Here is a 25,157-nt window from a genome sequence, read left to right on the forward strand (position 1 = left end):
ATCATCAATCTTAAAGTCTGAAAACAAGTTGAGAGTCTTAACCCAGTGAGCCACTCTTAGAGTTATGACTTCATTCAGTGCTTCCTTGTTCGTCTCCATTTTCCCAAAGATTCTAGAATTTCTTTCCTCCCAAATTGACCAAATAGCTGCTTCCCTTGTGCATTTCCACATCAACTTACCCCTTTTAGTAAAACACCTACAAATAGAAGGGTTGAACATCCCTTCCAAGCTAACAGGAGAGAGCCACCTGCAACCAAAAAGTGAAGCAAAACCATTCCCAAATAAAGCTAACAAAAGAACAGGAAATTAGAAGATGATCTGCAGTCTTACCATTAAGCTTACACAAGCTGCACCATTGGGGGACAAGCACCAATTTGGCCTCTTCCTTTGAAGCTTATCATAAGTATTAATACAACCATGGTACACTTCCCAACAGAAAGCACCGACTCTAGGAGGGATGGGAGAACACCAAATTTCCTTAACAGGGAAAGAGGAAGGTGAAGGAGAGGAAGCTACAATGGAGTAAAAGAAGGATTTACAAGTGAAAGTCCTAAAAGACTCAAGGATCCAAACCTTGTTGTCCTTGCCCCCGACCCCAAGAACCACTAGATTCAATAAAAGGAGCAAACTGGTAACAAGGGGAATTTCAGACTCTCTAAGATTCCTAACAAAATCCAAGTTCCAACTTAACTCAGAAGGAGAGGAAGAGGACCAAATGAACTCAGTCATTGCCCTGCCTTTGAGTTTGAAGATGGACAAAGCATAAAGTGAGGGGATGATCTCCACCAAAGGGGATTACCCAATCCAAATATCTAACCAAAACCTGATCTTAAGACCCAAAACCAAGTCACACCTGATGTGATTGAGGAAAGCAGGAAGCCAACCTTGGATGGCTTTACAAGGAGTAGCCAAGGTAGCTCTTTGGAGACAACCAGCGTCTAGACCTGTTCATGGGCCGGGCCGGGCCGGGCTTTTACTGTGTATTAACAAATTTTTTTAAGGCCCGAGCCCGGCCCGACCATCGGGCCTACAACTTGGGCCCGAGCCCGGCCCTCAAAAAAAGCCCGAAGCCCGAGACTGGGCCCAGGCCCGAAATTTAGCCTATACTATTATTATTATTAATGTTGAAGCAGCTGAATAGAGAGAGAGAGAGATTGAAATTATAAAGAAAAGAATAAAATATATATATATATATATATATATTAAATTATAAAAATATATTTTAATAAATATTATATTATTTATATATTTTATATAATATATAAAATACATATTATATATTTTATAAAATATATAATACTGAGTCGGGCCGGGCTGGGCTCGGGCCGGGCTTTTTTGACAAATCCCGAGCCCGGCCTGAAACACGGTCGGGCTTATTGTGTTAAGCCCGAGGTCAGGCCCGCGGGCCTAATTATATGACCAAGACCAGCCGGGGTGCAGGCCGGGCTGGGCCGGGCCATCGGGCTACCCGGCCCATGAACAGCTCTACCAACGTCCATCCATTGTTTGACAGGCCATCCACACTTGCTATCACTTTATGCCAAAGCCTATTGCTCTCCCTCGGGAAGCTCCATAGCCACTTACTCAATAAAGCCAAATTTTTCATTCTAATGTTCCCAATCCCCAAGCCCCCTTCTGCCTTCAACTTCAACACCTTCTCCCACCTAAGCAAATGATCTTTCTTTCCTTCCCCAAACTCCCACGAAAAAGTCTCTCATAACCTTTTCCAACTTTCTCACAATAGCCAAGGGCATCCTAAAAACTGACATAAAATAGACAGGAAGGTTGGCTAAGGTAGATTTTAACGAAGTTATCCTCCCACCTAATGAGATGTAATTTCTCTTCCACCCCGCTAACCTCTTCTCAAACCTTTCTACCACTAGATTCCAAAAACTCAAAGAGTTGGGGTTGTCACCAAGTGGTAACCCTAGGTACTTGATCAGCCGATTTCCTTTTTCACATCCCAAATAACTTGCAATATCCCCCATCACTTCTTCATGCACATTAGTTCCGACCACCACACTTTTATTCCAGTTAATCCTCAAATTGGAGACCCTTTCAAACAGATTCACAACCAACTTCAAGTTTTCCACACCAACTCTTTTGTCCCCCTCACAGAAGACCAGAATGTCATCTACAAATTGTAAATGGGTTATACTTGGATTCTATCTCTTCAAACTGACCAGCCCTTAATCAAGTGCAAGTTATTAGCTTTTAAGATCAATTTGCTAAGCACCTCAGCTACCAGGGTAAATAAGAAGGGAGACAGTGGATCGCCTTGTCTGAGAGAATCCCTGCAAAGAAATCAACCACCGATCCATTGACAAGAATTGAGCAATGACTTGACTACAAGCAGCTTTTGATCCATTTGCACCACCACTCTCCAAATCCACTACTTCTTAGAATCTTAATCAAAAACTCCCAATCCATAAGATCATAAGCTTTCTCCACGCCCAACTTAGCCACAACTCCTCTCTTCTTGATCTCTTCTAAGCCTCAACACATTCATTAGCAATTAGGAACTAGAGCAATGAAAGTTGAGTTCATTCCCGGGCTGATTTTGCCCCTCCTATGAAACTCCCTGATAACTTGGATCAAGTCATCTCTGATCATCTCGCAACAGTCCTAGTAGAAAGCAACTGTAAAGTCGTCGGGCCCCAGTGCTTTAGATTTGTCCATCAAAAAAACTACATCCTTAATTTCCTCCTCAAATCTTCTTTCCAAGAACTCTACTTGATCATTTTCCAACATCTCCCAATCGAGACCTTCAATTGACCAACTTCCATTGAGAGGTCTACTTAAAATTGATTTGAAGTGATCTACAAAAGCCATGGCTATCTCAGTATGATCTCTAATCTTGGCCTCCCCCAAATACATCGAAGTAATTAGGCTCTTTCTCCTCCTACCATTTGCAATGGCACGAGAAAACCTCATATTACCATCACCTTCCATGATCCATTTCTCCCTAGATTTCTGTTTCCAACTAATTTCCTCCTGAAGGAGAGTAGCCTCTAATTCCTTCTTTGTAGACCACCTCAACTCTCTATCAGTATCAAACAGGGACCCATCCATCGCCTTCAATCATCTCAATCTAAGAAATCAAGCCTATATTTTTTTTTCCCATCAATCATCTCAATCTGGATGGGTAAGCCACATGTTTTCAAATATAAAGGAAGATGGCCCCCCATCAAAACTCTTTTGAAACAAGCAAATTGGCCAATGATCTGATGTGATTCTTTTCCCTGATGGAACTGCATGATTCACAAATCATACATTTATGCAACGCAAAATAAGTTGAATTCAACAAATACCTAAGTCTTTCTTTAATAGAAAGTTCAAATCATTCTAGTATCAATACAAATAAGTTGAATTCTGAGAAAGTATACCCAGTTGCCACAATGAAACATGTTGTCTTACCTAAATGCCCTCGGTTTTCTCATCTATTAGAATTTACCTATGTAATACCCAATAGAACCCCTTCTTCCACATCTTAGTATATGTGGTGACTTTCTTTGTACCAAATCCTATTACTAGACTTATGCCTTGATTAGTAGCTACACATGAAAGACAAGGTAGACCCATAGTTTTCAAGGCGCCAAGGCGAGGCTAGGTGACCATGGGGCGCCCAGGCACCCTTTTGAACTAGTTTTCTTTTTTGGATTTATATATTCTGCACTTACTTTTGTACTTGGAACTTGAAAGAACTGAAGGGGCAGAGCCCCTATTTTAGATCAACAAGGAACAAATACTAAAATAAAAGAAGAAAATGAAAAAGAAAAGTAGGGGGCGGAGCCCCTATTCTAGACCCAGAAAATCTGGTGAAAAAAATATTAAAATAAAAGAAGAAAAGAAGGGATGGAGCCCCTTGTTTCAGAAACCAATGATGAGAACAAACAAAAGCTGAAAAAATGGAAGAAATTAAGAAAAAAAGAAGGGGGCGGAGCCCCTGTTTTAGACCCAGAAAAGCTGGTGAAAAAATATTAAAATAAAAGAAAAATATGAAGAATAAAGAAGGGGCGGAGCCCCTGTTCCGCTCCTGTTTCAGACACCAATAATGAGAAAAAAAAAAGCTGAAAACATGCAGGAAATTTAAGAACAAAAGAAGGGGGTGGAGCCCCTGTTTTAGTCCAATAAAATTATTCAAAAAACTTGGAGAAAAGATACAAAAAAGCTGAAAACATGCAGGAAATTTAAGAACAAAAGAAGGGGGTGGAGCCCCTGTTTTAGTCCAATAAAATTATTCAAAAAACTTGGAGAAAAGATACAAAAAGGAAGAGGAGAAAATGGGGCGTAACCACTGTTTTAAACCAGGAAACAGAGAACAAAACTAAGAAGAAGAAGAAGAAGAAGAAGAAGAAGAATCAACTCACCTTGACTTTAGAGGACTGTGTGGGAACGATGGAGGCTGTTGTTCTCTCATCTTCCTCAATTTGATACTTCGATTCTATCGTCAATGTGAAACCCTCGAAAATTAACTTTGTTTTTACTTTCCTCGATACAAAAGCATGATAACATGCAATAGGTTCTATTATAATAACTAAAACAACCAATAAAATATTGTATATTTTATATTTATTTTATTTAATAAATATTTATATAAGCATGCGCCTAACATAGTTGGCATTTGGGCGAGGCGTTCTTTGAAAAGCGCCTAGTCGCCGAGGCGACCGCCTAGGCATTGCCTTTAGATCAATAAGTAAAGAATCCCGGCTACGGATTTAAAGAAAATTAAGGAGAAGAGCCAAAAGAATTTTTCTTAAAAACAACTAAAGAATGGGTTTGATTACTTGAAAATAAAGTATCAACCATGGGTGACAATTATCAGTAGAACTAGAATAGGTACAACCAGTCATTGATACAGTTGACTGGATAAATGAGCAATGGGATGATTTAATGAAGGTAACCAGCTTAAAATTTTGTTGTTAATAGGTAATGTATTTGTGTATAGGACTTAATAGGATAGTTTGTATAAAAACAGGCCTATCTAATAGCATCATTATTAGGCATGCGGGATTGCAATTTGCTGATGAATGCAGGGCATTGTTTGATGGGGCATGTTCAATTAGAGAAGTTGGATGAACTCCTTTGGCAAATAGGCCGAGACCATTGACCTCTAGGGGTGGCCACGAGTCGAGCTTCTCACAAGCTATTCGAGCTCGGCTCGGTTTAAATCGAGCTTCGAGCCAAGCTCGAGCCTAATGAAGCTCGACTCATGAGGCTCGAGCCCAATGAAGCTCGACTCATGAGGCTCGAGCCCAATGAAGCTCGACTCGTAAGGCTCACGAGCTAAGTATAATAAATAAATAATTTTTTATTATATACACACATACATACATACATACATACATATACATATAAATATATAATAATATTTAATATATATAATATTTTTACTTTTTATGTATAATAGTAAATAATTTTTATAATTCTTATTTTTTTATGTAAAATAAAAACATTTTTTATATGTATAATAATAAATAGTTTTTATAATTCTTAATTTTTGTATGTAAAATAAAAAATATATATTTTTATATTTATAATTTTCATTTTTTAGAAAAAATGTAGTCGAGCTCGAGCCGAGCCAAGCCGAGCCGAGCTCGAACTTGCAAACTTTGAACCAAGCCGAGCTCAAGTTCAAGTCTCTAGCTCGATTCGAGCTCAAGCCTAACACAGTTTCAACAAGTCGAGCTCGAATAGCCAAGTATTCGGTTCGGCTCGGCTCGAATCAACCCCTATCTCAGTGTAGGTGTATTGGGTGTGTCACCATTTACTACATTTGATGGTGAGACACAAGAGGGTAGTCCATTGACCTTGAAGATAGACCTACCACACCTCTTACAAGGCCTCAAACTCAAACACAACAGATATTTGATGAGTTGAGTCTCTAGGTCCAAGTGAATGGGTCTCTAAAACCAAAATAATTACCCTAGCGAACTGGATAATAAGATAGAAAAACTTATTAACATTATGGTGGCTGACGAAGAAGGACCAAGTGTAAATGAATGTATGCAGAAACTCCACGACATTGGTTGGAAAATCACTATTCCTTTATATGTTGAGGCAATTATCTGAAGGGATGAGAGATCCATCATATGGATGATTGAACCCTGCAGGAAGGTTAGGCGAAATTTCAAAAATTTCCTCTCCCCTCATCTGGGAATGACATTCCCTGTTTTAGAAAATCTGCATTTTCAATTATCAGTCTTGAACCATAAACCAAACAAGATCTGAACAAATTTAGTAGGAGAGGGATATACCTGATACAAAGATGCAGTATCTCCCAACGAAGGTGTTCACGCCCAAAAAAGACTCCAAAGACTGCTCCCACTGAACATGACACAGTGAATGGTGGAGCAGAATCAGTAGTGTTCATCCAACGAACTGAAATCTTCACCAAGAATTCGCTGGAGGCAGTGAGCACGACTTCAAATCAGCCTTTCTCCAAAGGCTGATATCAAGAACTCTTCTTGATCACTCCTACAAAACTGGAGATCGAACTGGCAGTATGGCGGTAATAGGAGGAAAATGCAAGGAGAAGATGGTGCAGTCACACTGGTGATGTCTTCTCTCTAGGTGATCTGAGATCTAATCTCTGAGGTTGGATGTCTCTGGGATGAACTGAATGGTTCGCCCCCTCCTCCTTTTATAGACTTAAAGAAATCAGCTCTTAATCCCATTAGGAGTTTCCTGATTCAAATCCTTATTTGAATCTGAACTCTCTTTAAGTGATAAGGATAAACCCTTATCTTATCTACAGATTAGATCAGCTCTCTCCTAATCTCAATAGGAGGTTTCCAGATCTAAATCTTATTTAGATCTAGACTCTCTGAGTGGATAGGGAAAATACCCTATCCTATCTGCTGATCAAATCCCAGATCTGCCCTTATTTAACTAATCAAATTAGGCCAGTTCGAAATGGGTTTTAGGCTCAATAAGTCTATATGCTCAGTAGGCCTCCAAATTGCTGCCCAATTGGGCTTCTTTGTATGGCGTGGAACCCAAACATTGATCTACACATCAGCCACATGGATTCAGCCTAGCCTTTGTTACAAGGCCTGGCCGAATACACTGTTATGGATAGTGCACCCCTTGAGCCCATCACATGGGCTCTTAATGGGCCCAACACTTACACTAAGTGGTCCCTAGGCCAAGCCACCTTATAAAAACCTAGGAACTGTGGGCAGATGCAAGATTAGCCCATCAAGTATTACTCTCAATGGTCTTACACTTAACATCTCAGACCATAATGATCAAACACTGCCCGATAAGAGAGGACATCTCCCTTGGCTGCAAGGAACAGTGTTGTACTCTCTCCCCACATGGATCCCGGGAATTAAAACATTTTGAAACCATAATATATATGTCTATTTGTATATAAATATTTTTGCAAAACAAATTTCAATGATTGAAATCGATTGCCGACAGTCTTGGTTTCCATCAGAGAGAGTGCATCCCCGATCATTACCTTTGTCCGACAAAAGGGCTGATCCTGTCACTATGATCACCCACTCAGATGAATTCTCGGACTGTCCCAACATACCCAGGTTTTGACCCCCTCTAAGGATCTCACTGATTGGCATATCAAAGACAGCCCAATCCGACACCTAGTGCAGTATCATAATCGAATCTAGGGGTCAGGTGTAACATTCTGGTCCGGTTCAAGGTTTCAAATAAACCTACACTGCATGTGCCTCAAGTCTCACCCTGGCAGTTGAGACAAGCCACCCCAACATTTGGCGGCACATCAGTGTCAGCCTTGGCAGGATAAATCTCCCCAGACTTATCCAACGGCTGTGAACATTGTAAACTAACACGAGTCTCATAAGTGTCCAATTTAAGGGTATTACACAGAAACACACCACAAGAACATGAATCAAATATGTACTTTATTCATTTACAATAAATGTCATAATGTACATCATTCTGATTGGAGCTAAGGGCATACAATTGTCTAACATTATCTTCTTACAAAATGCGAAAGCTAGAAAAGAATGGATCCATTGGTGTGAATATTGTAACACACCCAACGTGCAAGGCGCACACCTAGGCACACCAAGCGTGCGCCTAGGACCTAGGTGAGGCGTCTGCCCTAAAATACACCTTGGCACGCCTTTTAAATCACTGAGTGTAATTATTTTGGTTTTAGGGACCCATTCACTTGGACCTAGAGACTCATCAAATATCTGTTGTATTTAAGTTTGAGGACTTGTAAGAGGTGTGGTAGGTATATCATCAAGGTCAATGGACTACCCTCTTGTGTCTCACCATCAAATGCAGTAAATGGTGACACACCCAATACACTTGCATTGAGAGAGGCCAATGCTCTCAGCCTATTTGCCAAAGGAATCCATCCAATATGTCCAATTGAACATGCCCTCAATTCATCAGCAAATTGCAATTCCGCATGCCTAAATACTGATGCTATTGGATAGTGTGATAGAACAAAAATTAGAAGAAATTGATGTCTTTCTATTGAGAAAGTAGTACATATATATACAACCTTGTAGATACTAAAAATGAAGAAAATCATACAGCCTTGCAGATACAAAAAAGAAAAAAATCATACAACCTTGTAGATACTAAATAGGAAGAAAATCAAAGAAAGAATAATTCCTATAATCAAGCTATTCCTAATTGGGCTAATACTACATATTTACAGCCTATAATTTCGTAACACTCCCCCTCAAGATGGAGCATAGATGTCAATCATGCCCAACTTGTTACAAATATAAGAAATCCGAGCTCCATTAAGAGCTTTTGTAAAGATATCTCCTAACTGCTCTCTAGTCTTCACATATACTGTAGAGATCAAGTTTTGTTGAATTTTCTCACGAACAAAATGACAGTCTATCTCGATATGTTTAGTTCGTTCATGAAAAACTGGATTCGAAGCAATATGAATCACAGCTTAATTATCGCACCATAGCTTCGCTGGAACTAAGACTTTAAGACCGACCTCAGTTAAGAGTTGAGAAACCCACATAACCTCACACGAAGCTTGTGCCATTGCTCTATACTCAGATTCTGCACTAGATCGCAACACCACATTTTGCTTCTTACTCTTCCACGAAACCAGATTACCACCAACGAAAACACAATAGCCAGTAGTGGACCTTCGATCAATCTTGGAACTTGCCCAGTCCGCATTAGAAAAACACTCAATGTTACTGTGACCATGATCCCGATACAATATCCCCCGTCCAGGAGCTCCTTTCAAGTAACACAAGATTTGTTCTAAGGTTGCCCAATGGTGCACTGTAGGAGAGGACATAAATTGACTTACAATACTAACTGAGTAAGCAATGTCTGGACGAGTCACTGTGAGATAGTTCAACTTTCCAACTAATCTTCTATATCGTTCAGGATCATCAAAAGCATCTCCATCCTTTGTGAGTTGCTGATTAGGAAGCATTGGAGTACTGCATGGTTTGACTCCCAGTTTCCCAGTTTCTGTTAACAGGTCCAAAACATACTTCCTCTGAGACATGAAAATGCCTCTTTTACTCCTTGCCACCTCAATCCCCAAGAAGTATTTTAGGTGCCCCAAATCTTTAGTATTGAACTGGCTCTACAAGAAGGATTTCAAGGATGAGATTCCCTTCGTGTCACTCCTAGTGATAACAATATCGTCTACATATACAAAAAGTAAAATGATGCCAAATGTGGACTGCTTATAGAAAGTAGTATGGTCAGATTTGCACTTCCTCATCCCAAACCTCTCTACTACCTGACTGAATTTTCCAAACCAAACTCGAGGACTCTGTTTTAGTCCATACAACGATTTTTGAAGACGACAAACTTTCCCAGACTCCCCCTGAGCAACAAACCCAGGTGGTTGCTCCATATAAACCTCCTCCTGAAGAACTCCATGCAGGAAAGCATTTTTAATATCAAACTGGTAAAGTGGCCAATCATATGTAGCTGCTAGAGAAATAAATAATCGAACTGAAGTCAATTTTGCCACAGGGGAGAAGGTATCAGAATAGTCCACTCCATATGTCTGTGCATAGCCTTTGGCCACCAGGCGAGCCTTTAGGCGAGCCACTGATCCATCAAAATTAAATTTGACTGCAAAGACCCACTTGCATCCAACCGCTTTCTTACCAGCAGGTAAATCGACCAGATCCCAAGTACCATTCTCAGTCAAGGCATTCATTTCCTCAAGCATGGCATCACGCCACCCATGATGGGATAAAGCCTGGTGAACAGTTTTGGGAATCCCTACATAATCAAGAGAGGCAACAAACAAACAAGTAGAGGACAAACGATCATAGGTAACATAAGAGGAAATTGGATAAGTACATTGGTGTTTACCTTTCCGAAGAGCAATAGGTAGATCAATATCACTGGGCATTAGATCTGATGACGAAGAAGAGACAGGTGCCGAACTTGTCACAGGAGGATTAGGTCGTCGAGAATAGACTTGAGTAATAGGTAAATTTGGTTGAGAAGGTGGTGGTGGGGGTATTGGAACAACACTAGCATCTGGACTGGTGATATGATACACTAGTAGATCATCATCCTCTTGTGGATACACAGGTGTAGATGAAGCAGTAAAGAAAGAAGATGTTCATGGAATGTAACATCAGCTGAGACAAAGTACCTGTTCAAGAGAGTAGAAAAACACCTGTACCCTTTTTGGAGACGAGAGTATCCCAGGAAGATACATTTTAATGACTTGGGGTCCAATTTGGAAACCTGCGGACGAACATCACGAACAAAACAAGAACATCCAAAGATACGAGGTTCAACAGGAAACACAAATTTATTAGGAAACATAATCTTATAAGGGATCTGATCATTTAGAACAGTGGAAGGCATGCGATTAATCAAAAAACACGTTGTAGAAACAGCATCAGCCCAAAACTGTTTAGGAACATGTGTTTGAAATAAAAGAGCCCTAGCAATTTCAAGAAGATGTCTATTTTTTCTCTCAGCCACTCCATTTTGAGATGGAGTATCAACACAAGATGATTGATGGAGAATTCCATTCTGAGTCATGTAAGTCTGGAAGGAATCAGAGAAATATTCTTTGGCATTATCACTTCGTAATGTTTGTACAGACACATCAAATTGGGTTTTTATTTCAGCACAAAAGGTTTTAAAATGTAAAAGCAAGTCAGAACGAGATTTCATTAAATAAAGCGAAGTCATACGAGAAAAATCATCCACAAAGGTAACAAAATATCGAAACCAATCTTAGACATAATAGGACAAGGTCCCCAAACATCTGAATGTACTAACTCAAAAGCATGACTAGCTCTTTTATTAACTCGAGAAACAGACGATAAACGATGATGTTTTGCAAACTGACAAGACTCACAATCTAAAGAAGATACATCATGAAACTGAGGAGATAACTTCTTTAACAAAGGTAAAGATGGATGCCCCAACCGACAATGAGCTTCAAAAGGAGATAAAGTACTGGAACAGGCAATGGTCTGAGGTTCCTAGGTATCCAAAATGTGCAGACCTCCTGATTCTCGTCATTTACCAATAATCCTCTTCGTCATAAGATCCTGAAACAGACAATGATCAGGAAAGAATGAGATACAACAGTTAAGAGTACGAGTGGGTTTGCTAACAGATACCAAATTAAAAGAAAATTTTGATAAACTCAATACAGATGACAAAGAAAGTGTTGGTGTAGGATTGATAGTGCCAGAACCAAGGACAGAAGAAATAGAACCATCTGCTAAGGTGATTGAAGAAGGAAAAGTATGTGATTGGAAAGTGGAAAAGAGACTAGGATTACCTGTCATATGATCTGTTGCACCAGAATCAATGACCCACTGAGAGGAAGAAGAAAGAAGACATGTATTGGTTTTACCTGACTCAGCAAGGGCAGTGATGGACTGAGAGGAGTTCTTTAATGCCTCTTGATACTGGGTAAATTTCGCATACTCATCTGCAGAAATTGTAATGGTCTGATTTGACGATGGATGAGGAGCATCACTCGTAGTTACAACATGAGCTGACTGAGACCCAGAAGACTTCTAGTTTTTCTTTAGCAATTTCTGGCAAGTCCTTTTATTGTGTCCTGATTCATGACAATAGTAGCAAACTACTCCCCCTGTGGCCTGAGTTCCAGCATTCCAACCACTATTACTGCCACCTCTGCTACTATTCTAAGAACGAGACCGGCTAGTTGATCCATTATTCTGACTGACATTGCACTAGGTTGTTGTACAGGTGAGATATGGGAACTAGTATCTGTACGAAGGACCCTAGTAAAGACCTCTTTTAAAGAGGTAATCTCAGGATTAGACAAAATCTGTGACTTAGCACCATCAAATTGAGGATTAAGGCCAGCCAAAAAACTCATAATAGCCATCTGTTCACGTTGAGTCTGCTGAACTTTGATATCAGTACTGAAAGGTAACAAAGCGTTCAATTCTTCATAAGTGCGCTTGAAATTCATGAAATAGGTCTGAAGAGATTGATCCTGTTGTTCAGCCCAAAAAAATGTCTTGCAAACATCAAAAATACGAAAAATATTTTCTTTACCAGAGAACAGAAAAGCCAAATATTCCATTAGTTCTTTTACAAACTCACAGTGAGAGACATGACTGACGTACTCATTCTCAATAGAATTGCGGATTTGCAAAAACAATTGAGCGTCAATCCTTAGCCATTCAGTGCGGGTCTCATCAGTAGGAGGGTCCTTAGTCAGATGGTTGTCCTTAGAGATACTCCGTAAATACAAACGAACAGTCTTACTCTAATCTAAATAATTAGTTCCGTTTAGTTTTTGTTCCGTGATCTTAGACAGAATGGGGATAACACTAGGCATAGCCAAGTTCTTTTGTTCAACCGCCATCATAAACACAGGAAAATAAACTTTTAACAACCAGCAAAGCCAATAAAACAGAATCGGCAGCAGATGCAACACCCAAACAGCAAGAAACCACAACTGGCAGCACCGAAATATCAACTGTATAAAAAAGAACAGAGAAGAAAGACTTTCCTGATGGGCAAACAAACACCACAGGAGTAACACCGAGGCTGTTGTGCTACTCTCCGACCTGTTGCAAACTTGAAAGCCCTCTCCCGATTGAAGTGAAGAAGAGATGGGTGAAGGTGGGTAGGCCGATCTGGGATTCTGCTTCCACTGGTAGGGGCAATGAGATGCAGATGTCACTCGGAATGGGTGACCTAGAGATCGCAGCTGCTGCTCACTTGGGCAACGTAAAGAATTCAAAGCTGCTCACTTGGGCAGCAGAGGGAAGAAAACCAGAAATTAGTTTCAGACTGGAATTGGTGTCTCCAGCTCTGATACCATGTGATAGAACAAGAATTAGAAGAAATTGATGTCTTTCTATTGAGAAAGTAGTACATATATATACAACCTTGTAGATACTAAAAATGAAGAAAATCTACAGCCTTGCAGATACAAAAAAGAAAGAAAATCATACAACCTTGTAGATACTAAATAGGAAGAAAATCAAAGAAAGAATAATTCCTATAATCAAGCTATTCCTATTTGGGCTAATACTACATATTTACAGCCTATAATTTCGTAACAGATAGGCTTTTTTTTTATACAAACAAACAATCCTATAGGTCCTACACACAAATACATTACCTATTAACAACAAAATTTTAAGCTAGTTACTTTCATTAAATCATCTCATTGCTCATTTATCCAGTTAACTGTACCACCAGTGACTGAGTTGTACCTATTTCCAATCCTACTGATAATTGTCAGCCATAGTTGATACTTTCTTTTCAAGTAATCAAACCCATTCTTTAGTTGTTTTTGAGAATAATTCTTTTGGCTCTTCTCCCTGATCTTCTTTGGAATCCGCAACTAGGATTCTTTACTTAGAGATCTACCTTATCTTTCATGTGTAGCTACTTCATCAAGGCGTAAGTCTAGTAATAGGATTCGGTACAAGGAAAGTCACTAGATATACTAGAACGTGGAAGTAGGGGTGCAAATGGATCGGATCATGATCCGATCCGAGATTCGATCTGAGATCCGATCCTTTCTGGTCGAATTCGAATCACCCCTAGTCAGATCTTCATATCGGATTCAGATCACCCCCTATCCGATCTGATGTGTTACATATTTATAAATATAAATATATATAATACATATATATGTTATTTATTTATTTATAAATATATTATTTACATTTTATTTTTATAAATTTGTTATATTATTTATTTTTTTATAAAAAAACATGCATATATATGATGAAAATAATTAAAAAATACTTGTATTTTTTTCTTTAAATAAAACAAGGTGGATCAAATCAGATCCGAAGATCTGAAGATCCGATAGGATTCAAATTCACATTGAGTCCTATCAGATCCGATCAGATCTTCGAATCGGATCCGACATGAACAGTGTCGGATCGGATTCAAATATACCCTGATTCGAATCCAATTTATTTGCATTCCTACGTGGAAGAAGGGGTTCTATAGGGTATTACATAGGTAAACTCTAATAGATGAGAAAACCGAGGGCATTTGGGTAAGACAACATGTTTCATTGTGGCAACTGGTATACTTTCTCAAAACTCAACTTATTTGTATTGACACTAGAATAATTTGAACTTTCTATTAAAGATTTTTGTCTTGTAGGTAAAGAGGTGGCAATAACACCCCAAGCCCTAAAGAAAGCTTCAATCTTGAAGTCAAAGAACAACTTCATGCTTTTTGCCCGATGTGCCACTCTCAAAGTTATTATTCCAATCAAAGCTTCCTTGCTTTTTTTTTTCTTTTTCTTCAAGTATTCTTGCATTTTTTCCTCCCAAACAGTCCACAATAATGCTGCTCTAGTACACCTCCACAAGATCCTACTCCTCCTTTTAGTGCAACTAGTGCCAGTAGGGCTAAATAAGCCATCCAACCTGTTAGGAGAAAACTACCTGCAACCACATAGGGAAGCAAACCAATTCCAAATAAAGCTAACAAAAGGGCAAAATATTAAAAGATGAATTGCAGTCTCACCATTCAACTTACATAGGACACACCAATTGGGAGACAAACACCAACTTAGTCTTTTTCTTTGAAGTAGATCATAAGTATTAATACATCCATGAAACACTTCCCAACAGAAAGCACTGACTTTAGGGGGAATGGGAGAGAACACCATTAAACATCAAACACAATGAAAGGCTCTATCAAAACTCCAAAACTAGCAAGGTAGAGATTCATTATTCATTTAGACTAGTCTTTTAAATTGCACATTGGAGAATGTACCCCTCTTACATCCAACCAGCAACTTCAATTCAACATCAAAGAATGATTTACTAACCAAAACAAATATTGGTACAAGAAAAAAGACTCCTTATAGATAAGTTATAAACCAACCATGTTGTCCAACACCCCCTTAGCAAGTGAAATGGTGTCATAGTGGAGGATCATGTGGAGACCTAAAGCCTTGAAATTGAATTGTTTTAAAATCGACATAAGGATGTGGGGTGTCGACGGGTTGGGTCTAGTACTGGTTTGACTCAACCATCCCCTGACCTGGAGTAACTCTTCCATGAACCCAAATCAACCTGTCCCGTATATACTACACTAAATACTCAATCAAGGCTGATAGATTTATCACAACCTATATGGTTGGACCTAAGACAAAATGCCATTAAGGCTGATCCGACCCTAACTCAAAAGGGTTGGGCCAGTGCAGGTTTACTGCCTAACCCGAACCACTGACTTCTATCAAGTCAATGTGTGTTGAGTACCTAACAAGAATTGTATTTGGTCCTTGAACAGAAAGGTTGACTTTAATATTTTCTTTTTTTGTTTATTTCTTTTGCGGATAAGCAAAGATTGAAGTCAGCCATATATGGTAGTAGTAATCTTATCAAGCTTTCTAGATTACCTAAACAACCTGTTATTTGTTATTTATACAGAAACGGACTAGGTAAGAAGTGGTAAAGAGATTGCAAAATGGATCATCATTAGTATTTTTTCTGAAAGCAAATAACAAATCATAATTTATAGGTAGATAACAAATCATATCATTTGATTTTGTCATTAGGTTTTTTGGTGACTTTCATCTAACCATGATTTAATCATTGAAGTTCCAAACAATCCACTAGATTTCTCAGAGCCAATTTCACATCTCTATATGGTTAGATTTGGAATTCCCATTGAAAATTATTCCATTCATTTGTTTCCATCTATTTTACATATTAGCAAGATTATTTCTTTCAAATCTCCTTCTCTCCATTGTTTTAATTTAATTCCAATTAAACTATTATTGATATGTCTTGCACTGTGGATTCATAGTAGATTAGACTAGCAATACGCCAAAAATTATCTTGCAAAATTGTAATTAATAAATAAACATTCTTCCCTGTTCTTAGACATTTGTTTTTCGCTTTTCCTTTACAATCACTAGGAAAGCATAAAGCTTAAGAAACCAAAAATAACACATTCTATTCTTGTACATATCAGTGCTTGTTTTAGTTTTCTTATCATCTCCTTACATAGATTTTAGAGTATTAAATGCATAAACATGGAATTACATAGTAGCATCTTTTTAAATTTAACAATTTCCCAATCCTTACTTAATTGTCCCGGTCCTACAAAAATATTTGCAAAGAAAGAACTTGCCATGGAAAAAGGAGGACAAAATCATTAAACTGATTGGAGGATCTCTCAGGGAATTTCTACATTACGCCTGTGACAAGGGAATTTCTCCATCATTGCTTTCAAATCCATTATTTAGAAAAGACAAAGTTCTTTGATCGATCATAATTCTGATTTATGCTAATAGGCATCAGCAAAACCAGACAACAGATCTCCTCCAGCAAGCATGGCCTAAAGATCAGTCAGTAATATACCGGTGGAGGTACCGTTTCTGATCCAAAAAAATGTATGAGGTAATCTAGCATAAGATGAAGATGTCTTTAACATAGGTTTGAAAAGAAATTTTGAATTTAAATAGCCAGTTAAAACCATTTGAAATAAACACAATTCTAAATGTGAATATGTAAAATTCCTTTGGAGGTTCCGGATGTGATTTAATCATGGCCAGAAAATTGCTGCCTCCCAAGACACTGGACTGGGTGACTAGTGCTGAAAGAGAGCATAGCTTCGTTGATACAAAGCTGACGATTATTTTACTGTTAATGCATAGATTGCAAAAACACTGGATTGGGTCAGGATTTGTATCGTGGACATGCTGGGTGGAAGAACGGAGAACAATAATGAAAAAGGCGAACATGAAGAATGATAACCGAAACAAAATGAACACGAAGAGGAAAAACAATGAAAAAAAATAACCAAAATAGAAAACGGAGAAATGAAAACAATGAAGAAGAAGAAGAAACCATAAAACAATACTGAGTACACTCACCTTCGCCGCTGGTTAGGAGCTCACCGGTCGGAATACAAGTTTAAACCCTAAAAAATAATTACAGAAAATATGAAAGCTCGGATTTGCGACAAGGAAGGAGCAAATGGAGATGAAAGCTCGGATTTCAGACCCCTAAACATACCTGGGGCTGGCGTGGACTAAGCTTGGGTAGTATGGCGAGTCTCATAAGTCTCTATCTCTCGAGAGGAAGAACTCGGATAGGATGAGCTATGTTTGGATATTAAATTAGGGGTATAATATGTCTTTTCGAAATTAATTGGGGGTTTCGACAAATTCAAACGCGTTTAGGGTGAGAAAAAAACCGAAAATAATTAGAAATCTATCTATATTATAGCAAGAGGGTACACTTCATCATGCCTTTAATTCCACATAATTCCCATTAAATCAATAAGAAAATAATATAAGCTCAACTATTTCTAACAACTATACAGAAATAAGGGGTTGCTTTTCTAATATTTAGTTAAGTGGCAACACTTCCCCCCCAACTTTCTTCTAAATTATCTATAATTCCTATTTATCTCCTAAATTATTTCTAATTTAGTAGAGAGATTCTCTCCAAAACTATCTTTAGACTTATTTAAATATTACAATGAAATTATCTAAATAATGTTTAAAATATTTATTCAAAAAAAACCAATTAAAATAGATTTAATAATATTTATATTATTAATAATTTTATATTTTTACAAAATTCATCATGAAATTAAGTGGTAACAATATAAATTATAATTTTACAAACTATTCAATTTAAATATGATTCAATTAATAAAAATATAAATTTAAAAAATAAAACATTATTTAAATATTTCAATAATTGAATATCTTAAATAACAAATATTAAAGAGGACTTTTTACAAAATAAATGACCAAGTTTGGTCATTTTATAAAATCAGTTATGTTTTTACAATAATGAAAAAAAAAAATAGTGAGTATGGAAGATTTTAAATTTTTTAGGACAAAAATTGCCCTCAACTAAAAAATTGTCAGAATACTATTCACCTTCTTCTACCTTATGACACCAAACTAGGCACGATAGTAACCATCTTCTCTCCAATCCAATCTCTCTCTCTCTCTCACCTTTTTTCTCTTTCATTTCCCTTCTCTCCTCTTCCTCTTCCTCTTTCTTTTTTTTTCTTGTCCCTCCTTTCATTCATTTTCTTTCTTTCCCCGCAATGTTTTCAAGATGCCATTGACCTAGTCATTCAAACCGTTTGAACTGTCGCCTGTCAGGATTCTGGGTCTAATTCAATCAAGACCTGTTAAACGGTCAAAATCGTTAACTTGGTTAAGAACCATTCAACTCGACCAATTCAGCCATTAACCCATTTGACCTAGTGGTTGGGTCGCAAGTTGCACACTCAATGCATGCAAACTTTCAAAGGCCATAATTTTATACTCTGATGTCCAACTGGGGTGATTTTTTTTTTTTTGTAACTTTTCAAGATCTATGCACCTCAATGAGCCATAGGCACCTTGCCCCACTATTTTTGCAAAAAAAAAAAATTCTTTTTTGCCTAAAATATAACATATAACATATCTAAAACATACTTATACACTACTTCTAACTAAAATATATATTTTTACACATATATATACATATGTACACATATATATGTATATAAGTATATATACTTAATACATATATACACTGATGTGGCATAGTCTGAACCGTTCAACTTGATCGGTCGAACCGATGACACATGACCTAGAGGCAAAAATGGTTCGGCCTTCGAGTTGGTTTTTAAAACATTGCTTCCCCCATCATTACCCTTCTCTCCTCCAACATCATTGGCTCCCCAAACCAGTTGTAGACCCCTTGTTCTCTACCTTCTTTAGTTGAGCAGAACCAATGGTGGTAGTCGTTGCCTGAAGCATCCATCCCTTAGATTCAGACAAGAATCACTAGGGGTGAGCAAATTGTTTATTCGGTTAAAAACCAAACCGAATAAACCAAAATTTTAAATGAAAAACTAAACCAAAACCATAATAACCAGAACCGAAATTTTCGGTTCGGTTTTTGGTTATTTCGGTTAAAACCGAATTTCAACACTATATATATTTTAATATAATTATAGTGTGTATTTTAATACATAAAATAATACAATATAATAGGGTTGTTCACGGGTTGGGTTGGGTCGGCTTACTAGTTTTTTTTTTTTCAACTGACCTAACCTAGTCAAGTTAACTAAAGATTAAACCAAAACCAACCCTCTATTAAGCAAAACCGACTTGGTCAGTTTAGGTCGGTTTGGGTCGATTTTGGTTTAAATATATACATTTCCAAAAAATATATTTCATCTTTATATATATATATTTCATAAATATACATGTTATATATAATATTTTAGAATATATTTTCTAAAAATATATTTAAAACTGAAATATACATATTATATATAATATTTCTATGAGAATATATTTATTGGAAATACATTTAAAGCTGAAATAAATATTTTGGAATATACATATTATATATAATATTTCGGTGAGAAAAACCAACCAAATCGGGTTGGGTCGGGCCGGATTGGTCGATTTGAATTTATTTGTGAATAGCCCTACAATATAATATATTTTATACATATTATATATGTATTATATGTTAATTTATATTATAGGTAATAAATTTTGGCTAATTCGATTTTTTCAGTTAACTAAAAACCTAAGTCGAAACTGAAATTCTAGATTTGATTTTTCGATTTTAACTGAATAATGTTCACCCCTAAGAATCACATTAGAAAGTCGATCATCTCACCAGTCTCTCAGGCTGAGTTTGGAAGGAATACAAATGCAAATACGTAGAGTGCAAAATCTTATATTTTGTATGTATTTATGTTGTACATATTTGCATTTGTACTGCTTCCAAATTGAGCCTCAGTTACAAATTTGTCTCGCTTTCGATGCTCAAGAGAAATGATATGAACATACCCCTGTTGCAGCATCTACTTTAGATCGGAACCCCACTTGAAGTTCCCCTTTTCCAGTGACTGTGATCAAGTTGACATACATATTATTATATGCTTCTCAACTAATAAATTGGATGAACCCAATTGAAGTTCCCTTGTTCCAAGTTACAACTAATAAATTCGTTCCAACTTTCTTCTCTATACATTATTATATATGCTTCTCAAGTTTTTTAGTCTATTATATTTTTTACCTTCTCTTTTAGCACTACTCATTCTCATTTTTTTGTCACCATTACTCCAACCATCAGAGATTTAGAGGAAATGTTCCATTCCTAAACAAGAGAGAGAGAGAGAGAGAGAGAGAGAGAGAGATGGTGTAGTGGGCGAGAATGGCCTTGACTGGTGGGCAGGACTTTTTGTCCTGCCATCTGTTTTTGCAATTTGTTTTAAAATATATCTGATTGTGTTAATTTGTAAAATTTTATTATTTTTTTTGTAGCAAACCCTATTAAAAATAGATATATAATTGTATAACAAAATATTTAATATTATGTAATAACTTTAAAATAAATAATAAAAAATTTAAAGTATTTTACATATTATTTAAATATTTAAATAACAAAATATTTAACATGAATAAATTTTAAATAGTTAGAATAACGAAATTATGTAATAAATTTAAAAATTGTCTTAAAAGTAGAAAAATACTTATAATAGATTTCATAATATTTATATTAACAATAATTTAATATTTTATAAAATTAATAAAGAACTATGTAATAATAGTACTAATTATAATTTTATGGATAATTAAATTCAATAAATAATTAATATTTTAAAATTTTAAATAAAAATATTATTTAAATTACTAAATAATATTGTAAATAACAAATTTCACTTATATAATAAATTAATAAGTATAGAAAATAACTTTCAAAAAATAATATTTATTAGTAATAATTTTACAATAAAGCTATTTTTGTTTTGTTGTTTAATAGAAAATTGTCACTAATTATTGGAGATTAAAAAAACTACTATTTAACTTTTGAAATTTAATTTATTATATTTTTTATAAATTTATTTTTAGTAGTTTTGTATTTTTAATTTATTGATTAATATTTATTAGAGATTAAATTATTCTTTGAGATTGAACTATTTATTGACTAATTTAATATTTTTTCATATTTATTATTAATTTGTAATTATTGTATTTTTATTAGATATCTATTTTATTTTCAATAATTGTGTATTTTTTCTATAAATTTTCAATAGTTATTGGAGATCAAACTATTGTTATTTATTAGATATTAGACTATTAATTTAGCTGAAATTAGGAGTGTTCAAGGAATGGTTCAAACCGGTTGTAGGTTGTTTCGCCAACCAAATCGACTTAGTCAGGTTAGGAGTTTGTCATCCGAAACTAACTGACCATTAGTGAAAACATGCCAACTCGAGTTATACCGGTTTGGGTCTATTTTCAAGTTAGTTTGTTTGTTCAAAAGATTTAAACTTAAAAATTAAAATTAAATCTAATAAATTATAGTGGTATTATTAAAAAATAAATTAAAAATTTTAAATTTATGATATAAAATATTTTAGACTAAGAAATATGAGAATTTTCCCATTCTACTGCATTAAAAAATTATATTTGAAATGTAAAATAATAATATATATCTATGGTCAGGTCGATTCAGTTATGGTTAGTTTACAAATGGCCAAATTGAAGCTGACCTAACTTGGTTGGGTTGAAAAATTACTGAAGCAATGCCAATCGGAATTACTTGAAAACCGACCAACTCGAGTCAAGTTTGATCAGATTGGTTATTAAAAAGTTAAAATAAAAACAATTATATACTATTATGTATTTCCATTGTTTAGTTTTCGCTTAACAAAGCTTGTGTATCGCATGGGTCCCCACTAGTAATTGAAAATAAAGTGAAACAGAGAATAGAAGAAGATGATAGAAAAATAAAAACAAATTATAAATAATTAATTAATAAAAATACTATATCCATTCTTGGTTCTTCATTTTATATTTTATTTTCTTCTTTTCTCATTATTACTTGTAGATTGTTATTAGTATAATTTCTTTAAGATTTTTATGTTTGTTATTATTTTTCTTTTTTCATTGCAATTTTCTATTATTTTATATTGTTTTATTTTTATTTCTATTAATTTAATTTTTGTTTTTATTTTCTATCATTTTATTCCATTGTATGTTTCACTTTATTTTGCTTTCTATTTTTTATAATTATTTCTTTTGTCTCAATTTTTATAATTTTTTAATGCAATATTATCAATGGGCAAATTGGGTATTTTAATGCCTTTAAGGGCATGACATCATCAATTTCCATAGGTTCCTAACTTCACAATAATAGAAGGTATCAGTAAGTATATTTTAGGGGAAATATAGTTTACCCCCAAAGCATTGGAGAGGTCAAAATCAAGAGGAGGTTTAAGTATTTGTTGGAAACATGAGGGGGGTTTAAGTAATTTATCCATTTTTAAGTTTCTAATACACTTTCACGTAGAGTGAAGCAGAATTTACAAAAGTTGATTCCGGTTGAACTTGGAGGCATCTCTAGGGAGTTAATTGTTTCTCGAAAGGATGAGTTTGAGGTTAAGCAAATTTCCTCTTGATTTGAAGATACATTTCAAGCATTTGGGAGCTACATGGAGGGTCACTTGTCCATGGTGATCCAAAAAGGAGGCAGAGGGTGTTAGTGTGGAATTCACTTGGGGAGATTGCCAATGTGAACTCTCACCCTTGGCTGGTTATTGAGGATTTCTACACGATATGTAGCATGAATGAAATTTATGGTGATTGTTTGGTTGGTGATTGAAGCACTCTGGTCTTCAAAAATATGACGGATGATTGCAATCAGTTGGATCAATTGGATTTTAATCTCATTAGAGATTAAATCTAATGGGTTTGACTGATCAATGACATGAAAAACACACCTAAACACATGTCTTGGAAAATAGTTTTTTCTCGTACTAAAACCAATTTTTAATTTGTCCCACATTGGAAAATTACAAAACTTGTTTGAGTGCCTCTTGATCACACCTGATCAAATCGTGACGGTTAAAACATCAATTGTCAACCTCGCACCAAAAGTCAAAGCTACCCTTTGCAAGCCACGCGGGTGCCATCCACTCAAAACAAGTCAAAGTCACCATTTTCCCAACAGGATCTATGTTATGAGGGAAATTAAGAAAGCCATCTATCAACACCTAGATCGCTATATTATATAGCCAACCCTGAATGGAAAATGTTGCATCCTAAAGCGTCAATGTTTAATGAAACTATTATGGGCTCAAATTATGCTCCAGATATTTTGAACATACCGCCATCCATATAGAAAGGGTATAGGCCGTTCAAAAGCATTAGTGATGGTGTGGTTCCATCGCCTAGATTGTGAAGTCACTATTAGTAGATCATGGCATGAGATCAAAAGCATTAGTGATGTCTATGGCCAAGGGAAGAAGCTGAGAGTATGCAGGCAAAATCTAAGAGACTATAAGAAGCATCATTTTGGCAACAATATACATTAAAGAATTATACAATAAGCCTGACCAAAGTTAAGGATGGCTCAAAGTTAGCATCTCAATTTAATTAATAATGAAGTGATTAGGAAGCTTCAAATTGACATGGACATGGTGTCAAAGAGGAAAGAAATCAAGGATTGAAAGGTGGTCATAACACAAAGGTTTTTTCACAAAACAACCATATTTTGAAGACAATCCAACCATATCTATGGAATTAAGGATTAAAACCAAGGAAGGGTAATGGAGGAAAAAGCCATATATAGAGTAGGTGATTTTTTATCATTTTCATGTCAAAAAATCATGATCTTGCTAGCAAGCGTTGTTGATGTTGTACAAGGTTGATTGGACTTGCAAAGCTTATAAGAAAGGTGCTATCATCTTACAACTAAGGCAATTCATGCTAGTTCCCTCAATAGGTCCGGTCTCTGGAAAGTCCCAAGTCCTTATGGATTGCTTGGCATTTTCTTCCAAAAGTCTTGGCACATTGTTAGGGACTAGGTGATCAAATCAGTCCAAAGTTGGTTCTCTACAACCATAGTGTTTGATTGTGTAAATCACACCAATATTGTCATGCTACTGAAATGTACACACCCTAAAGATAGGAATTAGTCTAGGTCCATTAGCCTCATGAATGAATGTATTTTATCAATTATTGTAGTGAAATTAAACCAGCTCTTTTTGATAATGTGATGATGCCCCATGAAGGTTTTCATGCCCTCTATCACAGGTGTAGGTACATAGTGGTCACTAAGACCCTTAGAGTACAAAAAGTGTCAAACCAACACTACACAACGCCGACGATGAATCCAGAAGTCATCGCACATTTGTGATGAGTTCATCGCAAATCCGCAATTGCGATAAACTCATACCCGGGACATGTCATAGTGAACTTCGGCTAGCGCGAATCTACGATGAAACTAAGACACGTGTGGGTTTGCAATGAACCCTGGACACACATGGATTTTCGATAAAGCCAAATATGCATAAAGCTGTGATGAACCCGACACCATTACAAAACTACGGAATCACGGTAGATCGGGAATAAATGCTGGTTACACGTGCATCTTTTAATTACGTATGTAGGTACGCACACCAAACGATGATGTCACCCATGCCACGTCAAAATACTAGAGTCACATACTGAGAGAATCCAAAAGGGATAGGATTCTCTAATAATGATCCCTTACTAGTCAAACAAAAGGAAAAAGATCCCTTTCCTAATAGGAAAGAATTTCTTCCTTTACTTCCTCTCTATGAAAAGGAGAGAGCAATTCTTCCCTAGGGAGACAACACAGTCATAACCATGGCCTAGGGTTTCTCAAGAGGTTCATCTTTATCTCTCCCTCCTCCCCCCTCTTCTCCTC

At 36.2% G+C, this 25,157-nt stretch overlaps 2 protein-coding genes across 22 annotated transcripts in view; both read right to left on the minus strand.

The window, feature by feature from the left end:
• Nucleotides 1-17,560, minus strand: part of APEM9 (3-phosphoinositide-dependent protein kinase-1) — a 35,399-nt gene extending 17,839 nt beyond the window's left edge. For 4 of the 21 annotated variants that reach the window (XM_010265080.3, XM_019198484.2, XM_019198483.2 and 1 more), the window contains exon 1: nucleotides 4,371-4,522. The gene's annotated coding sequence lies outside the window, so the exon portion shown is untranslated. Of the gene's footprint in view, nucleotides 1-330; nucleotides 4,339-4,370; nucleotides 4,844-17,320; nucleotides 17,368-17,462 lie in introns of those variants that run through there. The other 17 variants (XM_088892877.1, XM_088892872.1, XM_088892873.1 and 14 more) reach the window with 10 other exon arrangements.
• On the minus strand, nucleotides 8,909-12,535 carry LOC148790020 (uncharacterized). The gene is made up of 8 exons (XM_088893846.1): nucleotides 12,101-12,535; nucleotides 11,831-11,978; nucleotides 11,625-11,692; nucleotides 11,495-11,519; nucleotides 10,604-10,698; nucleotides 10,315-10,522; nucleotides 9,851-10,221; nucleotides 8,909-9,478 (listed from the first exon to the last, which is right to left on the minus strand). Exons 1-8 carry the CDS (start codon nucleotides 12,533-12,535, stop codon nucleotides 8,909-8,911), a joined length of 1,920 nt encoding a protein of 639 aa, XP_088749972.1.
• Nucleotides 17,561-25,157: the final 7,597 nt, after the last annotated feature.

Source organism: Nelumbo nucifera, chromosome 8, assembly GCF_055504915.1.
Source record: "Nelumbo nucifera cultivar China Antique chromosome 8, China Antique-T2T, whole genome shotgun sequence".
Taxonomy (NCBI): Eukaryota; Viridiplantae; Streptophyta; class Magnoliopsida; order Proteales; family Nelumbonaceae; genus Nelumbo; species Nelumbo nucifera.